The following is a 23,939-nucleotide window of genomic DNA, read 5'->3' as shown; positions in this document are numbered from 1 at the left end:
GCGCTCGGCTCCTACGAAAAGAGTACTAAGTATTGCCCCGCTTTTCGTTACACTAATTACCAGTCATGAAGCCTCTCATGATCAACCCACCACTCCTCAATTCTGCAAATCCCTGGTGCACCACCCTTGAAGAGCTCCAGGAGCTTTACAACTGCCCGTTCACTGGAGCGGTTACAACACGTACATCACTCCTCAACGGCTTCCCACACGATCCCAACATCCATCAATACACATTCTTCAATCCCACCACCCACAACGCTTCCCCCGACAACGCAAATGCTAGCGCGGACCAGACTGGAAGCCTGAATACACTCGGATATAGTCCTATACTGCTGGGGGAATATTTGAAATTTATAAAAACCATCTCCGATAGAACGCGAGAAGCACGCAGCTTCGCCTCATCCACCTCCTCTCCCAACCTACCCTCCTCACCCACTATTAAACCTTTCATAATCTCCGTCACGGGCAGCATCGACGAGGTCCTGCAATGCTACCGCCTCATCACTGCACACCAGCAAAATGTGCTCATGCCTCTCGCCATGGAAATCAACCTCTCCTGCCCCAACATCCCGAATACACCCCCGCTAGCCTACCACACAGACCGACTCGCTGAATACCTCATAGCACTGAAAGCCGAAATCGCAACCCAGCTCCTCTCTCAACCGCCATCCCAGCAGCAGGAACTCGCCGCCGCCCAAGTCCTCATCGGCATCAAAACACCACCCTACACCCACGCCGACCAATACCACAATCTCATTAACGCGCTGCTCGCCTCCGCCGTCGCGTCACCATCGACTGTCTCCACCCCGGTCTCCTTCATCACCGCGACCAACACCCTCGGCTCCGCGCTGCTCCTCTCCCCGCGCCTCGAAGCGCCCTCCTCGCCCACCCTAACTACTACCACCTCCTCCTCCACCTCCGGCGCCGTGCTCCCGCGCGAGGTCCTGCACAGCACGCTCAACTCGGCCACAGGCACCGGCATCGGCGGCATGGCCGGCGCCCCCTTGCACCCACTCGCGCTGGGCAACGTCTACACGATCAAGGGCGAGCTGTTCCGGCACACGGAACTCGAGGCGATCCAGATAATCGGCGTCGGCGGCGTCGAGGATGCGGAGGGCTTTCGCCGCATGCGCGCTGTCGGCGCCGCGGCGGTGGGCGTGGGGACGGCGCTTGGTAGGAAGGGGATAAGGGTGTTTGAGGAGATTGCGGAGGCGTTGGGGAAGGGGCGGAGGGGGAGCGAGGTTTGGCGTGCGTGAGGAGATTAGGTGGATGGGATCGGATCGGATCGGAGGGTCTTGGGGATGCCGCGATGGGCAGGCAAAAGTGGGTGAGGCGGAGGTTTTGGTGTAGAGAATACCCGCGGAAAACTCAGGCAAGAATCAATTTCAATTGGAACTTTTAGACCGATGCATCCACCAAAAAAATTTTTGGGGGGTTTTCGCGAAATGAATACGGGTTTCAGGACCTTTGATAGTATGGTGGGCGCAAATTCTCTCAATGGCAAAAGGAGGAAGTGGTGTGAGAGAAGTCAGAAAGCTTTCCCCTCTCCGAAATTTTAAACTCTCCCCCAGCTGCGGTGTCGATGTGCCCCTCCAAAAATCCACGCTGAATTCCCGGCAAAATCAAGGCCAGAGCTCCCAGTCCGACTCCCTCGCCGCCTCCGGCCCGAGTTAGAGGACGCCAAAAGTCTATGGGTGAGCGCCTGCACAAGAAGAAAATTTCTGTTGCAGGCTTCAAGGTACTACACGCCACTGCGAATGCGGGGAAATCGTCACACGTGCCCGGGAGCCCTTGTATGAAGCGCTGATTTTGAAGGTGTGTGTGGATAAAGGCTTTTCAAATTATATATTGGAATAGTTTTGGTAGCCATTGAGACGAGCATTTGATTCTGAAGGCTTTTTGAGCTAGTGATTAGCAGCAGCACCGAGATGCCACCAAACTAACTAGGTTTATAGAAGTTAGTTCAGGATTATGCATTAGGTCTAGTGAGCCATTTTGAAGGCCCTGTAAGTCTCTAAAGTACTTTTTTGTGGCACAGGTGGACAGGTCACGTCTCGGAACATGCTTAAACCCCTTAGGCAAAAATGATAGTCGGTTATATCGCTACATGCCAAACCCACACAAGCACCCTCTGGTATGCCGGGAGCAATTGTTGCTTTGTACATAGAAGAATACTACAAGAGTTGGATATCATAATCCTTTCGTTATGCCAAAATGCCCTACTCCATCGCTAATGCAAACGCCTGACCAAATGTTCCATTCCCAAAAACGATTGTTCTCGAAGAAAAATGGCATGGTCTGGAGAAAAATGAAAGAAACTGAACGGTTTGACCAGCTTGCCATAAGCCTGTACCGGTCACAAGATGAAATGTTTAGCCTACGCGAACAGTAAAGACAATTACATGTAGATGCCAGAATTTTGTCGGGAACTGTGGGTGCTACCTGAACTACTCGATGTATCGCTGGGTGTCTGTGGCGTTTGCGGCTCTAGTGATAATTGAGCTCGAAGAGCCATGATCCACTCGTGCTGCAGCAATTCAACTGCCGATGCCCTCTTCGAAGGGTTTCTTTCAAAACACTTATTTAAAAAGTCGATTCCCGACTCGCTTAGTTGGTCCTTTGTAGGTAGCTGTGGAGGATTGCCTTGAGCAATGTTGTACATGATAGCCCATTCATTGTCTAAGCTTGCCCAAGGTCGTCTTCCGGTAGCCATCTCGAGGGTAACACATCCCAGGGACCAGATGTCGACTGCACCATGACGACCTTGGTTCTGTCCTCGGATCACTTCAGGTGACATGTACATTGGAGTCCCTGTCATGGATTTTTGACGGCCTTGACGGGTTGCGGCGTGCTCTGCAGCTAAAGTCTTTCCTTGTCTGGCGATGACCTTAGCAGCTCCGAAGTCTACAAATTTTATGACTCCGTTATGATCTAGCAGTATATCTGTAACAATATAGTTAGCATGAGCTTGGAACATCTTAAAGATTTCGCTTACTCTCGGGTTTGATGTCTCGGTGGACGACACCACTCTCGTGAAGATATGCTAGACCCTCCAACATTTGCAGAGCATACACCATGATCACTGTCTCATCCTCGATCCTACCGTGTTCCAAGAGACCTGCCAGAGATCCACCGGAACAATATTCCATAAAGATATACACTTTATCTCTGTGGGGTTCGATGCCATAGTAGGACACAATATTTGGATGGTCCAAGACTTGCAAGACGCCCATCTCATCTCTAATCTGTGCAACAATCGTTGGAATAAGTTGGGGATCCTGAAGACGGATTTCCTTGACAGCCATTAAATGTCCTGAATCCAAGTTCATCGCAGCGTAGACAGAACCAAAAGTGCCTCCTCCAACGAATTGGCCTTGCTGCCATCGCAAAGTTACATTCGTGGCGGAAGAGGAAAGGTAGGTCAAGGCTCGATCAGCTTCATTGGAATCTTCCAAAACTCTTCCCAATGCCTGCCTCTCAGCTTCCTTTTGCTTCCTGAACTCATCGATCTCCGTTAGCTGCTCAAGCCAATTCTCTTGCACCAGACGGACAGACTCTTCATCATCTTTCAATCGGCTAACGTCGAGCCTGAGCTTCCCAATCATAGCGTCCATACGCTGCTTTTCTGCTTGAGCTGCTATCGTGGATCTTGCACCCATGATATCGAAATGGGAAATGAGTAAGGACATGCAGCCGGCGACTTTGGCTCGTAGCTTGGCATATTCTTGCTCGCTGATTGACAGGATATTCTGACCACGAGTCATGATCATAGCGAACTCCAATGCAACGACTGCCCATCGGAAAGTCTTGCGATCCGACGCTACGCAATCGTCGCATATGAAGCTAACCCAGTCCAGTGCCAGCCTCGTCAGCTTAAGGTTGTTCAAAGCCCGTCGATTATGGTCCATGTAGTAGACCGAACGTTGCCCGAATTCGGTGGCAAAAGCAAAGCAAGTCTGAATAAGCTCTTGACATTCCAGACCAACAGTTTGCTTTCGGATAATCTCAACGCTATCCATGATAGTATTCGATAGCTTGTAAGCCGTCTTTTTGATCTTCTGCAGCTCTTGGTTGACACGAGGAAGATTTGCCCGCTGCTCGATTAGTTTCGTCAGGTCTATACCAATAGCCTGCATAAAGGCTGCATTGGCGTTTGCAAGTCGTTGTTGCGATCCGTCAGCTACAAGTCGGAGACGGCTTGTCTTTAAGTCCAGATGAGGTTGGCGTAGACCGGAGACGAATTTCCTTCCCGGCCAATACATTGGATTCTCAGGCTTTAAGATCAGTACATACGGGTTTGCTGGATCCTCCGGGTTATCCTCAGCATGATAGCAGGTTGTGAGAAGGGAGTGAATATCGTTTGGCCTGTCTTCCAATGCTGGCGAAGCAAGAATGTACATGCCGAAATTGTCGCTGGTTTGCGTCTCAATGAGAAAATGACCAGAGAGGATAAGAGCATCATAAAGGTCGTGGAGTTGTTCTGGGTCGATATTGATGTTATACTCGGTCGAATTTTCGAACCGTTGTGTCAAAATTCTTGAAAAGCGAAAAAGCTTTCGTTGGCGGACCCGGACGGAGTCCAGAATCTGCTTGTATCGCTTATCCATTTCAGCTCCAGCGACCTCTTCTGGCCGTCTTTGCAGCTCCTTCTCGAAGTGACTTGTTAGACGTGAGAGCGACTTGGAGGTGAGGGAACTATGATGCCAATTAGTCATTGCCTCCAAACCTCTATTAAGCAAGCTCACCTGAATTGTTCCGCAACCTCCACATCTCCTCCTTCTAGCCGCCTTCCTAGCTTGTTCGAAAATTCCCACTCCTGTTCAAGGATTTCAGCCTCCTTGAATGTATTTTTATTGGCAGAGAGCTTCCAGTTCAGCATCTTGAAGTAAAATTTGAGAGCATCCAGGACAACCGTGTCAAAATTCTCTTCAATACAGGGCGGTGGCTCCCAACCGGATTCTGGTTGCGAAACAATGGTATATGCTTCTTTTATCCGGGTGGCGAGGTTGAGGAGAATCTGAAATTGAGAGATCATTTGTTCTGCCATCATAATGCCCTGCTGCGCTGGATCCTTAATTTTCTTAGCATACGAAAGACGCATTCGAATAATCTCCTGCACTAATCGGGAGGGGAAATTAATGAGAGTGAGAAGTTCTTCGATGTACGGTGGAAGATGTCGTTCTGCAAACCCTTCCGCGTTTGCAATCAAAGTTGCTTTAGCTTTGTTGATGACTTTATTGAGTTCGACGAGAAGATTGTCTTTGCCTTGTAGAGATTTCAGACCGTCTTCTTTGAGGATTCTGTCAATAAAGGACGAGTCGTCAGTAAGGCGATGGTCGTTCCCTGATCTAGATCGCGGCTTCGAGAAATCAAGCTCATCATTTCCAACCCAAGCTTTCAAGATTCCCAATTCAGTGTTAATGAGCTGAGTGGTGTTGTGCCATGATATGACTGCATCACAGCTCTCTTTATATGCCTGGGATGCGGTTTGTGGCTGAGCAGCTTCCATAGCCTGTCTTGTTGGGTAGAGACTTTCGCATTTCTCAATCTTCTTCACCACCTCTTCTACTTGCTGGGCAGCAGTCTTACCAACCTCGGCCTCTCCTTTGATTTCGAAGGCTATTATCCCCTCGATAACTGCCTTCATGCGTGATCGGCCATCTTCGATTATTCGTCGTTGTGCTGGTAGCATTCGCCCACAGACTTTTGCTCTAACACCCATCCATATCTCTGCTTTTAAGGAGTTGTCGCCCTGCTGCTCGTTGCTACCAATCAATCGCTTCTTTTCTTGTTTCACAACATCTCCAGTCAGAACGCTCGCAAGCATCGAGTGCCATTCCAGCCTCTCCCTATTCGCAGGGATCTTTAGCTCCTCCACTGAGGGCTGCATATCATCATTCCCGTAGTATAATAGTGTCTCCTGGTCATATGGGTCATTATCAACGCACTCGGCGGTTGATGGCGACTCGTCATCTGTCTCAGAATCTGTGCTGTATCCCAAACTAGGTGTACGAAGATCGAAGAAATCATCCTGATCATCCTCCTGGCGTATTCGCTGAACGTATGCCTTCTCCTGCGCGCGATATTCTGCGTTGGGGTTTCGGCGGCTTCGGTTCGTGGAGGAATTGCGGTGTCGACTGGAAGTATTCAAGGAGAATTGGTTTGGCCGCCGGGCAGGCGCGTACGCATTTGAGGGCGTCCTGATCGCACTCGGTCTCTGCGTTCGACCGGTGCTCATGCCGGTTGTCTGTAGTAGCGGAGGATTCTCAAACGTGCCATTTGGCCCGCCCACGCAGCCCGTTCCTCTCGGTCGGGGTTGTCCGGTTGAGGCCCAGCCGTGGTTTGCACTATTACTCATAGGTGGTACATCGTCAATGGGCGTTGTGGACACCGGGGGTGCAAACTGATATTCGCCTTCATTACTGTCGAGGGAGCCATGTCGCTGGCCATAGTCGAGAGGGCTCTCGTGATCGGACTCGCCAGACGAGCCTGTCCCCGACGAGTCGTTTGTCGGCAAACCTGGCGTCTCCATCATCGGCTGGTTGTTGATGTCGACGCGTTTATCGAGCAGAACTTGAGCATGGCCAACTTCTGTGAAGCGGACGTTTTGAGGAGGAGGCTCGCGGCTCATGACGGCAAGGCTTGCTTCACGCTCTCCCGTCTCGAGGTATGATCGGCGAGCGCCAGCCGATGCGGGAATGTACGTTGACGTTACAGCTGTGGCGGTGCGAACGTCGAAACTGCGTTGCGAGAAAGCTCAGCAGAAAATAAAGGAGCACATACAGACGTTTAGAAAAGTAGATGGATTTGGAGGAGTTAATGTGTTGCTTATTTGGACCTCACCCTAGTCCCTTCACTAAAAACTTGGTTTCCCGCCCTTGTGATGGCCACTGGGCGTGCTTTCGCCACCAATACCATTTCTCATCATTCCAGGAGTCAAAGTAGGGCTGCGATATTCCTGCCAACTACGAACTTATGTTCGCCTTGATAACCACCGTAAAAATGTGGCTCTAATCCATCCTTGCTACCAGAGAAGAGATCAGCGGATGGTGGCTCGCAAATTATCTCCGCTGCCAATGAAATGGAAAGCTTCCAACGTCCCTTCCACACTGTTTTTATAGTTTCAAATATCCGGGAGGTTCACGTAGGAGTCTTCACCATAGAGGAATCAATGTTGAATGAGCTTTCAGGCATGAAAATTTGCACTAAGAATACCAAGCCATCTACAGTCGGGCCTTTGTATCCTCTCCAACATCTGAAATCCAATGCTTCGATACAATCCCTGCTTGCACGAAGGATGCATTTGATGTACCACAATTATGCATTCTCTGCCTCCTTCCACGTTGGGGTTCTCCGAACTACGGATACGATCACCCTGAAAACATCCCTGTTACCGTGTCTAATCGTGAAACTATTACCGACTTAGAGATCTGCGTCGGAGTTGAAAAACGGACTCATGCTTCAACCACAAAGAGTTGCCATGTGTCTTTCAAACCACTGGTCGAGATTGGAGTGCTAGGAATGTTTCGAGGCATACCAAATAAACATTTCGCGCTGTTCCAGGAGTACCATTAATTCATATGCGTCCTGTATGAAGGATCGTTCGGATTGGACAAACGTTAGCGATGAAATTTAACAGTTGACAATTAACAAAGTGAGTGGAATGTAATCGCGCAAGTTTGCCGGTGGAGATCGAGCTGGACACAACGACGCTTTTGTGCGCTGATAGTAATAAGCACCATTGCTGCGTTCAATAGTGTGAAAAGCTAGACCATTTCTTAAACCATGCGACACACAACTATACCCAGATTGGTGAAATGTCATTGTGCTCCCACCTTTGCAAGTTTTGCATTTTCGAGCACCTGATAAATTACAGCGCCCTGTCACATCCGGCGGTGAGTATCTGCAGATCGTGCTCATTGGTAAGACCCTTTCTCTTCGAATGGCGACGAAGCCAATGGACCTTTCTCAACGTGGAAATTAAGTTGGAGATTATACAGCGAGGAGTAGTGCGTGATCAGCATACGCTTTTCCCGAGGGATGAGATGACGCTATATATAGGCTAAGACGCGAATGGCGTCAGCAGTGTTGTACACCTTGGCGCATCCGGTTGAACGCGCGTGCTGATCTTGGCGATCAAACGGCGCAATTTCATACCCCCAAAGTAATACGCACGACCATTTTGACTTGTTTTAACGTATTTTTGGGTATGAATCCACATAAGCTTGATCTGCGCGATCAACACGCGCTTTCAACCGAATGCACCAAGGTGGTGTACATGTCTCAATAAATGATGTCTCAGGATAGCATGGACCGGTAGACGGATCTTTGAACCGGCCCAAAGGCGGTGCAAACGGCGCCGAGACCGTGCTACGAGAACACCAACAGCAGCTGCAGGTGAGAAACTGCGGGGAAAGACTGGAGTGGCCTCAGCGATCGTGCAGCCAGTGGAACTGCAAGGCACGTACAATACATGAGGCCAAACGTCGTGTGACTCAGCAAAGGCCTTGAAGGACCAGCATTCCCTGGGATTTCGTTGGTTCTCTTGCTTAGAAAGGCAGCTCGCAGTTGCGTCTGCCCTGTCTTTACTTTCTCCACAAACACCAATAAGAGAAAGGCTAGCTATCTCCGCGAAATAAATTCGCTTACCCCAGCGAACTGGAAAACGAAGTTTTGAGAGAGAGGAAGAGAAATAAAGAGAGCAAAGGCGCATTCCAGCCTTGACAATTTCTCTAAGATCGTCAACAGGGGAAAATCTATGAGAATAGGGCCCACTTCGATAGAGAAAAAGCATTTGCCATAGGCAAGGTCCCCCCTCAAGTGATCCAGTGTACAAAAGGGCTGTGCACTTGCAAGAAAGGTAAAGTCTCTGAATTTTTAAGCTTAATTGTAAAAGTTAAACTTAAAGTTCTCTAGTGTGCAAGAAAGCGAAATTAGGGTGGGTGGTGTTGCGCGCACACTGGGGGGACGCCGGAGCTAGTATCCTTCCTGCAGGAGGCTCGCGGGGGATACAGGCCAGGCACCGATTGAGAAACGCATGCTGTTGGAGTATTCCGTGAAAAATCGATCTTTCGTTTCGAAGAGGCGGGATGTGGGGTGGCCAGCCGCGTTATGGGGGATCTCCAGCGGCGTCCCACTCTCAGACGCGGGTGGTTTGGACTTTTCCGGAAAGGCAGTCAAATGACTGCTGAGACAGCCGTACAGTTGCCCACCAGACTGCCTCGCAAGCTTTGGGAAAGGCAAAAACGAGGACGAAGAAGCTTTCGAGAAGAGCGTTTTGAAGGCGCGAGAACGGTCAAAGGTCTCGGCCGCCCACCCTCCTAGCTGCTTCGAGCCAGCATCAGCGCTAGGGTTCCATCTGAAGCAAGGGCCGCAAAGCTTATTAGGGAGATGGAGCCTTGGCACGCCTAGGAGATTGCGGGCCTGATAAGAAAAAGGGTCTCTGCAGAAAACACAATGTCATCTTGGAAACTCATGATAGGGCCGGGCGGATAGCACTTTGCATCAAGGAATGCCCGTTCGCAGGTCGAGGCCGCTCGCAGGCCGAAAATAGACCGCTGGAGAGCCTCCTATTCGGGCTGGCAAGGCGGGCAAGGCGCTCCGGAAGCTTACCTGCACTCAAGCGGTCACGACAGCACGCAGCTCAGCGTGTGATAGAGAAAAGCAGCGCGGTCATCATCCCGCGAGGGCGGTTCGACTAGCATAGCCTTCCGCCCAGTCCCGCCCCAAAATCCTGGCGCCTCCTTGCGTGACACAGCGGGCAAACAACGCCGGCATTGGCTGAAGCGCGGGACGTATCTGACACCCCACTGAGTGGCTTGGAAGGGAATCCTGGCCGCTGCTTCTAGTGCGGTGGTGCCCCGGGCCTGTGGAAGACCCGTTGTGGAATTCGCATCACCATTTAAATTATGGAGATGGCCCCTTATGCTGGATCGGCTCCGCTTCTTGCATTTGCACATGCTCCCTGTATAAACACCAGCTTCTTTCTCCAGTCCTCGCGCTGCAGTCGCGTGCGGAATCTCTTCCTCAGCTCGCACACAGCCTTCTCGGCTGGCCCAAGAGGAGAATTGGAGGCCGACGCCAAGGAAAACATTTTCTGAGATCCCTGGAAGTGAACTTCGGGCTCAGCCGCTGGTCACGTCTATCCAAACCACGGCTCCTCCCACTTCCCACTTCGTCCACTCCTTCCAACAACCTCTTTTCTACCTCTCTACACTTCTCCCGGTAGCAGGGTCGCTCTCCTTAGCTACAGCGCGACCGAAGCGAATCCACATCCCACGCCCTGCTATCCTATATTTACAACGCTGGAAATAGCCTTCGATAACCCGCCATGGCCGAGTCCACAGATCCAACAGCACTTCCCTATGTTCCGCTAGAGCCGTACAACAACTCGTCAATGCCTACGGGCGGAGACTCGCTACTGTACGATCTCAATGTTTTCTACAATGTACGCACTCTCCAGCGTTCTTGCGACTGATTTCTAGTGCTGACTGGGCCGCTCAAGTCCGGCGATATTGCCTGGATGATAACCTCCACTGCACTAGTTTTGCTCATGATTCCGGGCGTCGGGTATGTAAATAGTTCATCTTTTTAAATATTCATAATTTCCTTTAAGTCAACTAACTCATCGGGCAGTTTCTTCTATTCTGGTCTTGCGCGACGAAAGTCAGCCTTGTCACTCTTATGGCTCTCAGTTATGGCCACAGCAGTCGTTTCTTTCCAGTGGTTTTTCTGGGGCTATTCCTTAACCTTCTCTCATAAGGCAGGGAAGTTCATCGGCGCTCTCGATAACTTTGGTTTCAAGAACGTCCTTGCTCAGCCATCTGTCGGAAGCCCGAGGATCCCGGACCTGCTTTTTGCCGTGTATCAGGGCATGTTCGCCGCCATCACGTAAGTCAAGCTAATAATGGACCTCGAAGCATTACTAACCCTTCGTGTTCAGTGTCGCTCTAGCTGTCGGGGCCGTTGCTGAGAGAGGCCGGATGCTACCATGCATCATCTACATGTTCATCTGGTCCACGGTTATCTATGACCCAATTGCTTGCTGGACCTGGAACCCCAAAGGCTGGGTCTCAAAAATGGGTGGACTTGACTTTGCTGGAGGCACTCCCGTTCATATCTCTTCTGGTTGCGCAGCGCTGGCTTACTCGTACATGCTCGGAAAGAGAAGAGGCCACGGTACGCAGGAACTTAACTACCGCCCCCATAACGTCACCCACATTGTCATCGGAACTGTCTTCCTCTGGGTGGGATGGTTTGGTTTCAACGCTGGTTCGGCTCTTTCTGCTAACCTCCGTGCCGTAATGGCTGCCGTTGTTACCAACCTTGCGGCTTGCGTTGGAGGCATCACCTGGTGCCTTGTTGACTACCGCCTAGAACGAAAATGGTCTACTGTGGGCTTCTGCTCCGGCGTTGTTGCTGGATTGGTTGCCATCACGCCTGGATCTGGCTTTGTGCCTGTCTGGGCTGCCGTCGTTTTCGGTGTGTGCGGTGGCGTTGCATGCAATTACGCCACGAAACTGAAGTACTTCCTCCGCTGCGACGATGCTCTCGATATATTTGCTGTCCATGCTGTTGGTGGCTTTGTTGGCAACATATGCACTGGCTTCTTTGCAGCGTAAGTAAACTCAAAAGAATCCGAAAGTGTACCAACAGCTAATCCATTCAACCTCAGAGATTATATTGCGCATTTGGATGGCTACACAGTCATCAATGGTGGCTGGGTGAACCGACACTGGATCCAGATGGGTTACCAGCTTGCGGATTCTGTCACTGGTGGTGCCTATTCTTTTGCCGGAACCTGTATTATTTTGGGTTGCATTGACGGAATTGGAAAATTCCTCCCTGTTCTGAAGCTGCGTGCCACCGAAGAGGAGGAGATCCTTGGTATTGACGATGTCGAGATCGGTGAATTTGCCGTAAGTTCCAATACCAGCCCTTACATTTTCCAAGCTAATCCAGTGATAGTACGACTATGTTGAGCTCACCCGCGAGGTCAAGACTACCGACGATGAAGACGATATGTCGCGCACCTCCGGAGATCATCACCATGGCATGATGGATCCCCGTGAGAAGAATCACGATTCCGTTGACTCCGCGGGAAATTTCCTTCCATGAGCGCAAGGATCTCTTTTCTCTTCATATTCCTGGACTTTATTGTCCCCATTTTACGGGTGTTGGAGGGTTTTACCTGCACGGGTCGGGTGCTCTATTGGTAATCGTTATTAATGTGGCAATTTGAGTATTTGAACTGCTGCTGTATCTGGTCTTGAGGGAGAAGACCTCGCTAGTTTTTTCTACTTTCCTTATGAGCACACTATACTACATGTTGATCAACGATCCTGTTTTGGTATTTTTGGCGCATCTCCGCGGTTGGCCATGCTCCCTATACTTAGAAAATTTCTTTGAAAAAAGGGGCTAAATAGTCTCCCTGCATGTCGGTAGCTAGACCATTCGGAAATGAATGCACTAGCAAGCATCGCCCAGCATCGCCCAACGCTTTGCTATCGATGGATCCAATATATACAGAATGCATACTTTGCAGTGACTTCTTGATGAAAAGGCCATTAGAACATCTAAAGGCCACTGATAAAATTGCCCATAGGGTTGCATGATGGACCTTTAATCTAGTGACAGACCTTTAATTAACACCTCCAAAGATATTTGACTTTTGCTTTTTGGGGGAACTGAGGGACGGACCGATTGCGTGCAACCCCTTAAATGCAACTAATATCTTCAGCTCGCATCCTGGCACTCGGATGCCATCAGTCCGCCAAGCTCGCCAAGCTCATCAAGGCATTGTAGACGGTGCCGCTACCTTAGATCCCTCACAAAGCGCGTTCTACTACCGACCACAACAGTGACTATATCCCAACCATGGCTGACATGGATCGCATATCTTTTCCTCAGACCCAAAACGACTTCGCAAGTGACCCTCGAGTCTCATATTCCAAACTCGACAAGAAGTGGATACTAGAGGACGACGATGGCTCAGAATGGGAATTCGACGAGGATCTGAACAAATGGGTTCCATCGGTACGCTTCGTGCCCTCTTGAAACATCGCATGCAAGTCGCAAATGTACAACATTGTGACCCTGGAGCGGAACGGCATTCTAACCACTACATTGATGGTTGGCGGGCGTACAGCTGGACGAAGCCCTGTTACAACAGCAGAGAGAAGCGTACGCCGTAGCTGGCGTCGACGAGGCAGAACCAGCACATGCGCTAAAGAAACGCAAGAAAGAGCATGCTAACGGTGCTGGCGATGTAAGTCTCCCCGATCAACTTGCTACGGCTCCAAACCGAAGCTGACCTTTGCATAATGAACTAGGCAGCTGGAAACAAGCAGAAGAAATCCCGCAAAGACGAACAGCCCAAAGACGAGCGCAAAAATACGGCTATCTATATAACCTCTCTTCCCCTTAATGCCACTGTCGAAGACGTCTCCTCTGTATTCTCTCGCTGTGGTGTGATCGCCGAAGCTACGGAGACAGGCGCACCACGTATCAAGCTCTATACAGACGAACAGGGCGCTTTTAAGGGCGATGCCCTTGTTGTCTACTTCCGCCCGGAGTCTGTGAATTTAGCCATACAAATGCTAGATGACACTGACTTTAGATTTGGAGAGACTGGGCCTGCCGGAAAAATGAGGGTCAAGGAAGCGGACTTCTCCTACAAGAAGCAACAAGAAGCGCCAACGAAAACCAGTGCGAAGGAAAAGAAGAAGATCATCAAGAACTTGCAGAAGCTGAACAACAAGCTTGCAGACTGGGATGAAGACGACCCAACTGTACTTCCGGACACTAGTTCTAAGTTCAATAAAGTAGTCATCCTGAAACACATGTTCACTTTAGAAGAATTAGAGGAGGATCCGGCGGCCATCCTCGACATCAAAGAGGATATCCGTGACGAATGTTCAAAGCTTGGGGAGGTTACCAATGTCGTATTATTTGACAAAGAAAAAGACGGGATTGCCAGCGTGAGGTTTGGCAATGCGGAAGCTGCGAAAGCCTGTGTCAGGGTAAGTGCCCACATCCCAACCTTAATGACCTCCTGTTAGCTAATTTATTTTTTAGCTTATGGCAGGCCGACACTTCGATGGAAGGACGGTAGAAGCATATGTTGCCGATGGCACGGAAAAATTTAAGAAAACTAACGAAAAGAAGAAAGGTATGTTTGACTATGATGACGACGAGGGTGATGAAGAGGAGAAGAGATTGGATGAGTTTGGAGCCTGGTTGGAGCAAGAACAAGGTGGTGCCGAAGCTACTTGAACGGGCAGAATATATTCTATAGGCAGTGGATAAGCGGTGATCCGGCTTCACAGCTGATCACGATTGTATTGGGCATCTTAATTAACAAGCCAGCGATTGATCCAGCGTTCTTGTGAAATTGCTGGGGCTCTTAACCCATAGGAAGGTGTTTAGGTCCTCTCAATATATCCTATTTAAGCTAGGGCACCGTGAAGATCTCCACGGCCTTTCCTCTAGTAGAATGCACAACATTCATGCAAAGAAGCGGTTGTATATCCTCAGTGTATTACAGTTAAATATTACATGAAATACGTGAAAAGGTTCCGGAAGGAGGGTTAATAAAAATCCAAATCGCCGAATCCCCAGACATTCAGAATCTTAAAATGAGATTCTTCGCGAACCAACGATTTCTCCAATTTCCTCACCAAGCTCCTTTGCCGTGTCTCCTTGAGGGTAAGTTTGTACTATGCACTATCTTGCAGTTTTTTTTTTTGTTGGTTCATCTCGAAATAAGGCTGACAAAAAAAAGTAGAGCAGCAGCCATTCGAGTGAGCTAAGTGTGGTGGAAGCGCGTTGATATCGCCTGGCAATTTTTTCTTCATATCAAACTGTCCAAATGGAATGCAACAACAGCATCTAGATGAGCTCTATGGCTAGGTCAGTGCTCACTCCTAGATTAGCAAGCACGGCAATTTAGAGAGTGCAATACGACATGCAGTACGGTGAGCCATCTTGCGGGGTGCGGGCCAAGAATCAGAAATCTTGAATCATTGTCCCATTGACATCAAACTCCCAGGTACGAATGTAGCTTTTATATGACGGCTCGTGTTCTCATCGCCTCCTATTTTTCTTGGAATTGACCTATATCTCAGCTGGTATAAAATTTGCAATAGCAAAATAACCGCAATCATTAAGCTTAAGCTGCGTATCTGATGGAACGATTTATGTTCCGGTTTAGTTGGTTTATATATACAAATTCTTTTTCAGTTATTGTGTTCATTAAAGTTGGTTCGATATACTGTTAGACCCCCCCTACAACTACATATTGAAGCCGCTGCAATGCAAAGGGCGCAAAATGAACACAACTCTAATGTCACAAAGTATATTAAGACACGCCTAAATAAACTATGGAGGGACCCTAGGGCGCCCCGTAGGAGAACAAACCAACAACCCTAAAGTAGGGAAGACATATTGGAGAAACAGGTGAAGAAAGCAGAAGAAGAATGGTGCTGCTTTAGGGCCCAGGCCCATATAGAGAAGGAAGGGAGACGCGTAAGAGGCCAGCAAAGACAACAGCAAGAGAGAGAAAGGAGCCAAAGTAGAGCATAAAAGAACGCCGGGAAACTATCTACCGCAATGCAATACTGGTTGGACTAACACTAGTGTTCGTACTAACTTAATAGCACAAGTGAGTCGTATCCACGGGCACGAAATACATGTAGTATCGTATGCTTGTTTGGATGGTGACTGTCAATTGTATAAAGCAGACTACGTGGTCTATATACTGATGCGCCTCCCCCCTGATTAGTTAGTGCTTTATAAGTGCACCAGACGCGTAAGCGAGTGGTTGGTGCACTGAACGCGTAAACGCGTACGCGGTTGGTACAGCAGGTGCTATAATTATACACTGGCGGTACTTAAAAAATGAAACCACCTGTGTACAGCCTCCGTAATTGCTTTAATAGAACCGTAAAACACAAAAGAAAATATATAGGAAATCTCCCCTAAGGTACCGTTTAGGCTGCTTTCCAAATAGGTTATAAGTCGGATCCTTAAGGGCCGCTAAGGCGCTAGTGCTAAGCGAGCTAATAGCGATTTTCCATTCTAGGGATGGAAAATTGTAATTGGTTAGTTTAACTACCCTATAGAATTTAGCAGGTTATGTAAGTCCACTAAGTTCTACTGTAGCTTTCTACCGTTTTCTACCTAATAGCTTACAGTCCGTAGAATAGGCCGTATAATAAGCCGTACAGCCTTTTAACGGGCCGTAGGCGTACTATAGGTACTCCGTTAGTCCCGTTCTACCTATTCTATAACTTTTAGGTTAAGCTTATTTGTGTTAATTAGGGTTTTAAGGGCTTAATATAGCTTTACCTTAGTTATAGCGTCTACTAGGTTATTTCCACCGCTAATTCATTTAACCTCTATAATCTTATGTCGTTTATAGGCCTAATATAGGCACATTAGGTCGACTATAAGCCTCTTCTCTTATATTGTACCTAGTTTAACTAGGTAGTTATAGAGGGACTTTAAATCGGTATATAACACTAGGGGTAACCGCCTTAGCTATAGGATCTTTTAGATTGTTAATTTAATTGCGGCTACTATATTAAAGCTATAATCTAGTACGTATAGTTTAGAAGCTAGTACACTGCGGGTTACTTATTTATATTTAATTAAGGACTAGTATAGGATATTTACGTCTTAATTATAGTCCGTAAGTACAAGTATAAAGCCGATTTATAATAATAGGTCCCTATTATTAGTAAAGGAGGCGTCTATAAATACTAGTAGGCTAAGGGATTTTAGGTCTAGTGGTATAAAGGTAAGTCCCCTTACTATATTATCAATTTACTACTAAATGCGCTTATTAAGCTGCTTAATATTTTCTTCTTTTAGATCTACTACCTAGGCCGCAAAGGACAAATTATAGGCAGATTTGGGTTGGCAGACTATAGCAATATAGGCGCCTCTTACGCGCTAGGCGGCGTATTAGTCCTTTATATTTACGGTCTTATAGGTCTCTCCGCGGGAGCTAGTAAGGTCTATAGGCTTTGCTATAATAGGCTTTAGGTTTTAAGCTTAGCGCTCCTAAGTTAGCTTAATTAGGTTGCCCTTTTATATAATTAGGCCTCCGTTAAACCTAATCGGATTCTACTTAGTTAACTACTCTTACAGCTTTACTAAGAACTTAGCCTTTTATAGTTTAGTTTCTTTAGTGTCCGCAAAGGTCTAGTCTACTAGGAAGAGGGTATTATTTATTTAGAGCCCGACAATACTAAGGCCGTTTAATAAGCTATATAGAAGGTAGGGGTCGTAGGTCAACTATTCCATTTTAAGCTTACTAATATAATGCTAGTGGTACGTCTTAAACCAATAGTTTCTAGCTTCTGGTACTCCGTATAGGGGTTTTATAACCTATAGAATTGTTCCTAGTTATAGGTTAAGCTCGTAGGGTGGTTATATAAAGATATCCCTGTTTAGGTAGGTATTAGACTATATATAGGCTTATGAGATATCCCGTAGGTAAAGAGCTACGGGTTTGCTTTGCTATAGGCTAGGTATAAGTACAAGTATAATTTGTTAGCTAACTCGTTAAATTGTGGGCGATTATATAAGGACTAAGTCCTTTCCTTAGTCGTTATAGGCTTATATAATAAGCCTTAATTTTTTAAAAGCTCTATTAGTACTAGGGTGCTTAATTTTGTTAATAAAGCGTAAGTTAAATATACGGACGCCTTGCGGAACGTCTCTTTCCGTTATAACTGTAAAGACGCCCTTTTTAAGTAGTCCGTTGATCTCTTTACGTCGTAAGTCCGTAAATAGGGTTTCTTATATTAGAACTAATATATCTATAGGCGGATATTACTTTGCGGATATTCCTATAGAGATCGGGTAAATCTCTATTATGGTATTCTTAGTTATAGGGTGCTTTTAGGGGCGTCCTTAACTGCGCTTTATAGTTAGTATAGCGGGTTTAGTGGGTTTTTAGGGGACTTCTAGGGTAGGTAAGAGTGCTTCTAGTTCGTCTAATTCGGCAGTCGCTTCTAGTTTATCTAGTTCGGTAATTATTTTTAGTTTATCTGGCTTAACGTTATAGGTGTCTTTAGGCCGAAAGTAGGGTTTTACGGACGTACTTCTAAACCTAGTTGGCCCGCTAGAAAGTTATACGCAGCACGTCTCGTTTTCTACGGCTAGTAAACAGTAGGGTCCAGTTCACTTGCCGCTTTTACGCTATATAAGGACTTTAGAGTTAAGCGGGAGGTTATATACTAAGGTTGTGTTAGGTCTATTGCGGTAGTATAGGGCATTATTAATAGTTTATTTAGCCCGTAGCTTAACTATCTCGGCTATTGCCTTCCGTATTATAGCTACTTATTCTATAATAGACGGGGCAGGAGGATCTAAGTTACTTATCCTTAGGTAGGCTCCGTAGACTAAGAGGATAGGTACTAGTCCGTCTAGGCCGGCGGTATTATTAATAGCTTTTACAGCTATCTACAGAGCCAGTTCCTTTTAGATATCCTTATATTTGTCTATAATAATTTAATAAGCTCTCTATAAAGCTAGGTAAGCTCGCTTAATAAGCCTAATAGACTAATACACCTTAACTAGAACAGCTTTTATTAATATAGCTATGGCTATAGTATACTGCTAGAATTCCTTGCTAATAAAGTTCCTACTAGCGTTATAGGTAATATACTTAGGAGGTCTAACGTATGTATTAATTTAGCAGGTCTGTAAAATATCCTAAGTATGCTTTGTGGATATATTTTATAACTAATAGGCAGCTTAGTAGTGGGTTACCTTGTCAATTATATATAATACTAGGCTGCCGTTAATATACATAATGTCTACGTATACTAAGTGGTTAAAGTTAAGGTCCTTATAAAGGGTAAACTTGAATCGGCCTAGGGAACGTCCGTATTTCTAGCAAAAGGAGCAGTATTTAGTTAGGTAATTAACTACCTTCCTATTGACGTCGTCGTGTCTAAAGCGTTTAAGGACTCTATATAGCTTTTCGGCTAATAGGTAGCCGAAACGGCGGTACAGATAGTAGATCTCCGTACTAGTAAGGTAGCATAGGTTATAGTTAAAAGATTCCTAAATATAGGTTTATAAAGTCTCTCCCTATATAAGGAATAAGTGTCCAAATCGTTATATAATTAGCAGAGTAATATGCTTGCTTTCTAGGGCAGTTATAGGGCTAATTAAGGTATCTGTAATATTATTATAGTAAACCTATAACCTATCTATATCCATAAGGCAAAGTAAGAAAGGGGTGTCTGCTTTTACTATATGGAAGTTAACTAGGCTAATTAGGGTCTTAACTATAACTAATCTAATTAATGCAGTTAAGCTAATGCCGAATTGGACATTTATGGCCCCAGTTTACGTAATATCAATATCCATATTATTATTTACGGTGGTTCTATATATGAGGTATTATCTATAGCCTATAGTAGACTTTTTAAAGGCGCCTATATCGATTATAACACTGTAGAATTCCTTAGGGGTATAGTGTTTTATAGTGATATATACAAATAGGTCCTGCTTATAATCTATAATATTTATAATAGGGGTGCTTATAGAATAGTTTTTGGGCGTAACTAAGTGTATAAAGGAACGGTTAGCTAATACGGTTGTAATATTAAAGGCTTAGCTGTCCGTAAAAGGTCTAAAAGTAGTTAGAAACGTCTCTAGGGTCTTTTATTCCTAGTTGTCTAGGTTAAAGTTAATTATAAGGGCTTCTATTAACTTATTAGGGGGCTCCTCTTCTTCCTCTCCTTTGTATTCTAAGATAAACTAGCTAATCCGTTTATTAAATCTCTTCTTAGACCTATTATGTTCTTCCTAGGTATGCCTTATAGACCAATATCCTTCCTTACTACACACGAAGCATTTCTGGCTTATTCGTCTATAGGGGTATACTTTTATATAGGGGTTACTGTGGGGGTTATAGGTAGGACTTAGTCGGTATAGGTGCTGCTAGTAGTAGCGGCGGTCCGTAAAGTAGACGTCTAAGTCTATTTACGGATATTAAATATCTATAATAAAGGCTTAAGTGCTGCCTAGTAGGTTTAAGACTTTGTAGGTTATAATAGAGGAGCGTAGATTATTAATGAGGCTAGCTAAGGTATCTGTAGGCTTATAGTAAGCGTACTTATAGGGCTCTACTTCCTAGTAGGCTATAATAAGTTTATTATATAGGAAGTTATCTATTCGAAGCTTAGTGTTAAGGCCGTGCTATAGGTGCCAGAGGTCTTTAATAAGAATTTACAGGCACTCTATAGTCGATTTTTCAGTATTCTTATTGATTACGGTCCGTAGCTTAGTTGTATTCTATTAGGTAAGGATATCACGCCTATATTTTAGTCCTTTAAAGTAGTTACGGGTAGCTTTGTATAGCTTATTAAAGGGGACACCAAGGGGGTTACTCTTAAGGTTAGTATAGTAGTAGTTAAGTACTAGGCCGCGCAGTATAGTAGAGTAGGCTTAGCTAAACTCTTATTTAGGAATATCGGCCTTCTAGTAGAGGTCCGTAAAGATAGTTAGTTTAAAGTTAAAATTATCATTTTTACCGCTATACTTAGATTCGTCGGTATAGAGCTTAGCTAGGTTAACTAGCTCCTTACTATAGGTCTTTACTTAGGTAGGTTGCGGATCTATAACTTATAGATCTATAGCTTGCGGATATATAGCTTATAGGTCTATAACTTAAATAGTAGGGGTAGTTTAGTCCGTATTTTGGTTTATAGGGGTATTATAATCTATAACTTAAGAGTAGGGTGTATTTTAGCCAATAAGGTTAAGTTTAAAGCCGCTTAGGTTTATAGGACAAATTTAGTTAAGTAGGTTAGGTATAAGGCTAGCGATTATATTAAGTTTAGAAGAAGTAAAGAGTTTCTTAGTTTCTTAGAACTAGTCTAGGATTTCTTCTTTAGTCTATTCCGTTTGGTTCTTCTTATATATTATGTTATATAAGGACTATATAATAGTAACTCGTTTATTCCTTTTAACCTATATACCTTAGTTATGTAAAAGGGTTTATAGTTTACGGATAGTAATAGGGTTATAGGCCTTAAGAATAGCTTCCGTAAAGTCCGTAAAGTCTTCCTAGTATTGCTTCTATAGGTCGTTATTTATAAGCTTAAAGTATTTGTATTTAAGGATTTTGAAACTAATATAGTCGTTAACGTCGTTTGTAGACGTAACGTCGACTCCTTGTTTCTACTTTTTTTGACCTTTACTAACTTGCTTGCTAATGTCTGCCATACTATAGTATAGTATGGTGCGTAGCGGGTAGTAGCAGCTTGTAATGGGTGGGGGAGGTCTTATAACGGTCCGTAAAATTAATTAACGGGTCCGTAATGGTTTGTAGGAGGGTAGGGGTTTTCCGCAAAAGGTCTGAAGAGGTTTAAGGTTTAAGGGGGTTGAGGATAGGGGTTCCGTATAAGTCTATATTCGCGTCTATAACTTCCGGTAAACTGTACTAAGACTTAAATAAGTATATAGAGTTAGAGATAAGTCCGTAATCCCTAACTTCCGACCTTTTAGTAGGTCGTACTAGGAGTCTGAACGGGTGGTTGCTGTCGTATATATCGCTTGGGGGGAGGTATTAAGTAATTGCTAATCTGTGCGCGCTTACTAATTAGTATTTGTACTAACTTAATAGCACAAGTAAGTCGTATCCACGGGCACGAAATACATGTAGTATCGTATGCTTGTTTGGATGGTGACTGTTAATTGTATGAAGTAGACTACGTGGTCTATATACTGATGCGCCTTCCCCCTGATTAGTTAGTGCTTTATAAGTGCACCAGACGCGTAAGCGAGTGGTTGGTGCACTGAACGCGTAAACGCGTACGCGGTTGGTACAGCAGGTGCTGTAATTATACAACTAGAGAGGTATATGGGAGTTGAAGGTACAGAGGCTAACTGAGGCAAGAGGAACCTAAGCCGTAGCATAGTTAACGCCATAGGGGGTAAACACTCTAGGGCTCTAAGAAGGCCTAACAAAGGTAGAAAATATAATGGTAACACTCTTAAGAACAGGAATAATAGGACTAAAAGACTAGCTCTACTAGGTGGGTGTTCTAGTAGGTAGCCCGAGATGCGAATATGGCTAGCCAAGATAGACACTAAAACACGTAATACTGTTATGCCCCTTACGCACTAACTAAGAAGTAATACTCTTAGTAGCTAGCATAGAGAACTATAATATACTGCTCTCGATATAAAAAGGCCTTAAGGCGGTTACCTAGTGGCTTATTAGCTAAAATATACTAAACTAGTTCTAGGTTGTAAGGGAAATAGTAATAGAGGGCGGGGGGGGCGAGTAACGGGCGCCCCCTAATGACTCTACAGTAGTAGAATAAAGTTTGCGATACTAGCGCGTCCATAGGCTTGTTACGGCAGCAGTGGTTCCCAAGGAGGTCAAAAAGTAAGGTAGTAGGAGCACCACAGGTAACTCGCAGGCGCCTCGCAGGCGCCTCGTAGGCGAGTCCCAAAAGGCGGGGAAATGGATCACGGGGTTTTCTCAAATAGAGTTTTCTCCCTATATGTACATAAGGAGTAGTCCGCGTGGGCCCAATAGGGATCCGAATCGGACGTTAAGCAATGAATTATTATTATTATTATTATTATATACTGTTAGACCATTCATGAAACAATCACAGGTCTTCGTTTATTTCGTGCTCCTACGATTGCTTATTGAGTTAATTTTTCATGGTTGATATATTGGCCTTGGTGGACTGTTTAAACTTGGTCAGCATCATGATTCTTCAAAGCACCTTCGGAAAGCCCTTCCGAATCTATAATACGAGGAGTGAAAAAAAGCCCATTATCGACCACCCACGACGATTGGTCTCAAGCTGTATAAGCGGCCGATTTTATGGTCAAAGAGCCTGATCGAACCGTTTTGTATACGTTGTAATGATGTGGAGCTCGGGATTGAGAAGCTACTTGTAGATCTGTTAGCATTTAGTGTCCCATGCCCCGTCGAGTAACAAGTGAGGGGCTGGTCGTTTAGTTCTCGTTATGCCTATCCCTTGCAACGGTGGAATTCGTCCTACGGTTATCGATAAGAGCTAGCCAATAGAATTAATTGGACCAAGGCTCCGTGACCATACGCGTACTTTTGATTCTGGCGTTCGCGTATAGTCTAACTCTCGTAGGACTTCACCGTTACGAGGGATAGGGTTCCGTTGAATACCTAAAGCTTTCAGAACTAAATATTCAAAAACTTATATGGTCCTATTAAACATCCGAAGCCATTCGCCAACGCAGAACTGGAAGATCAATTAGAGTCATGGGAAAAGGCTGTCATCAAAAACTCGCCCACAAAACTCGCTTGTTCACAAGGGTATGGTTGGAGCGGGTCCGTCGCCCTCCCTGCACATCTAGCCAAATCACTTTTATTACCGTTCGACATCACTCGTAACCATGCTTACACAGCTTAACCGTTCCACATTTACACTAGCTTTAAATTCTACTAAATAAAGCAGCATTAGAGTTCTATCTCTACCAAATTTAAAGCTTTAAGCGAAGACTCTATTAGGATAATAAAGGTCAAGAATCCATTTCTTAAACCGGACGCATATTTTCATCAGCGAGATGGCTTCCTTATTGCGGCTTTAGGACTTAAGCGTGAATGCCAGGTTGCCTACACTAGTCAACGTGTCTGGATACTCTGCCCCAAGCACCCTCTTTCTCGTCACTATCACTTGCACAAACAGCTCTTCGGCCTCCTTTCACCGCCCTTGACTCTAAAACATCGATGCTAGGTTGGCTATGCTGGCAAGCGTGTCTAGGTGCTTTAGCCCAAGAACCCTCTCCCTTCCTTTTAGTGCTCGCCGCTGCATCGCTTCTGCCTCTTTATACTTGGCTCTCCAATAGCAACCTAGGGTTGCTGACGCTGGTTAGCGTGTTTGGGTGCTCTGGCCCAAGAACCTTCTCCGATCCTT

At 45.8% G+C, this 23,939-nt stretch overlaps 4 protein-coding genes across 4 annotated transcripts; 3 read left to right on the top strand and 1 right to left on the bottom strand.

The window, feature by feature from the left end:
* Positions 1-65: 65 nt before the first annotated feature.
* K441DRAFT_596132 (FMN-linked oxidoreductase) lies at positions 66-1,256 on the top strand (the record flags this gene model as incomplete). The annotated part of the gene is made up of 1 exon (XM_067645025.1): positions 66-1,256. The coding sequence occupies one exon, from the start codon at positions 66-68 to the stop codon at positions 1,254-1,256; it is 1,191 nt and encodes a 396-aa protein (XP_067496554.1).
* Positions 1,257-2,398: 1,142 nt separating this feature from the next.
* Positions 2,399-6,631, bottom strand: K441DRAFT_596234 (MAP kinase; the record flags this gene model as incomplete). Its single annotated transcript, XM_067645027.1, has 3 exons — positions 2,399-2,943; positions 2,996-4,695; positions 4,746-6,631. 3 exons carry the CDS (start codon positions 6,629-6,631, stop codon positions 2,399-2,401), a joined length of 4,131 nt encoding a protein of 1,376 aa, XP_067496553.1.
* A 3,313-nt stretch (positions 6,632-9,944) lies between these two features.
* Positions 9,945-12,528, top strand: K441DRAFT_649163 (ammonium transporter). The gene is made up of 6 exons (XM_067646927.1): positions 9,945-10,447; positions 10,505-10,569; positions 10,636-10,890; positions 10,943-11,617; positions 11,675-11,918; positions 11,968-12,528. Exons 1-6 carry the CDS (start codon positions 10,331-10,333, stop codon positions 12,115-12,117), a joined length of 1,506 nt encoding a protein of 501 aa, XP_067496552.1. The 5' UTR covers positions 9,945-10,330; the 3' UTR covers positions 12,118-12,528.
* A 318-nt stretch (positions 12,529-12,846) lies between these two features.
* On the top strand, positions 12,847-14,531 carry K441DRAFT_623649 (nuclear mRNA splicing factor-associated protein). The gene is made up of 4 exons (XM_067646048.1): positions 12,847-13,035; positions 13,148-13,267; positions 13,332-14,021; positions 14,077-14,531. Exons 1-4 carry the CDS (start codon positions 12,877-12,879, stop codon positions 14,272-14,274), a joined length of 1,167 nt encoding a protein of 388 aa, XP_067496551.1. The 5' UTR covers positions 12,847-12,876; the 3' UTR covers positions 14,275-14,531.
* Positions 14,532-23,939: the final 9,408 nt, after the last annotated feature.

The sequence above is a fragment of the Cenococcum geophilum genome (assembly GCF_001692895.1).
Source record: "Cenococcum geophilum 1.58 unplaced genomic scaffold K441scaffold_97, whole genome shotgun sequence".
NCBI classification, from domain to species: domain Eukaryota; kingdom Fungi; phylum Ascomycota; class Dothideomycetes; order Gloniales; family Gloniaceae; genus Cenococcum; species Cenococcum geophilum.
The sequence above is the reverse complement of the archived record's forward strand: the minus strand, read 5'-3'. Positions and strand labels throughout refer to the sequence as shown.

What these genes read in the sequence shown, in the direction of transcription:
- K441DRAFT_649163 (XM_067646927.1), top strand. Translation starts at nt 10,331, where the DNA reads ATGGCCGAGTCCACAGATCCAACAGCACTTCCCTATGTTCCGCTAGAG. An exon ending in CTCATGATTCCGGGCGTCGG is followed by an intron (nt 10,570 to 10,635) that starts GTATGTAAATAG and finishes CTCATCGGGCAG; the next exon opens with TTTCTTCTATTCTGGTCTTG. An exon ending in TCGAGATCGGTGAATTTGCC is followed by an intron (nt 11,919 to 11,967) that starts GTAAGTTCCAAT and finishes ATCCAGTGATAG; the next exon opens with TACGACTATGTTGAGCTCAC.
- K441DRAFT_623649 (XM_067646048.1), top strand. Translation starts at nt 12,877, where the DNA reads ATGGCTGACATGGATCGCATATCTTTTCCTCAGACCCAAAACGACTTC. An exon ending in ATGCTAACGGTGCTGGCGAT is followed by an intron (nt 13,268 to 13,331) that starts GTAAGTCTCCCC and finishes ATAATGAACTAG; the next exon opens with GCAGCTGGAAACAAGCAGAA. An exon ending in CTGCGAAAGCCTGTGTCAGG is followed by an intron (nt 14,022 to 14,076) that starts GTAAGTGCCCAC and finishes TTTATTTTTTAG; the next exon opens with CTTATGGCAGGCCGACACTT.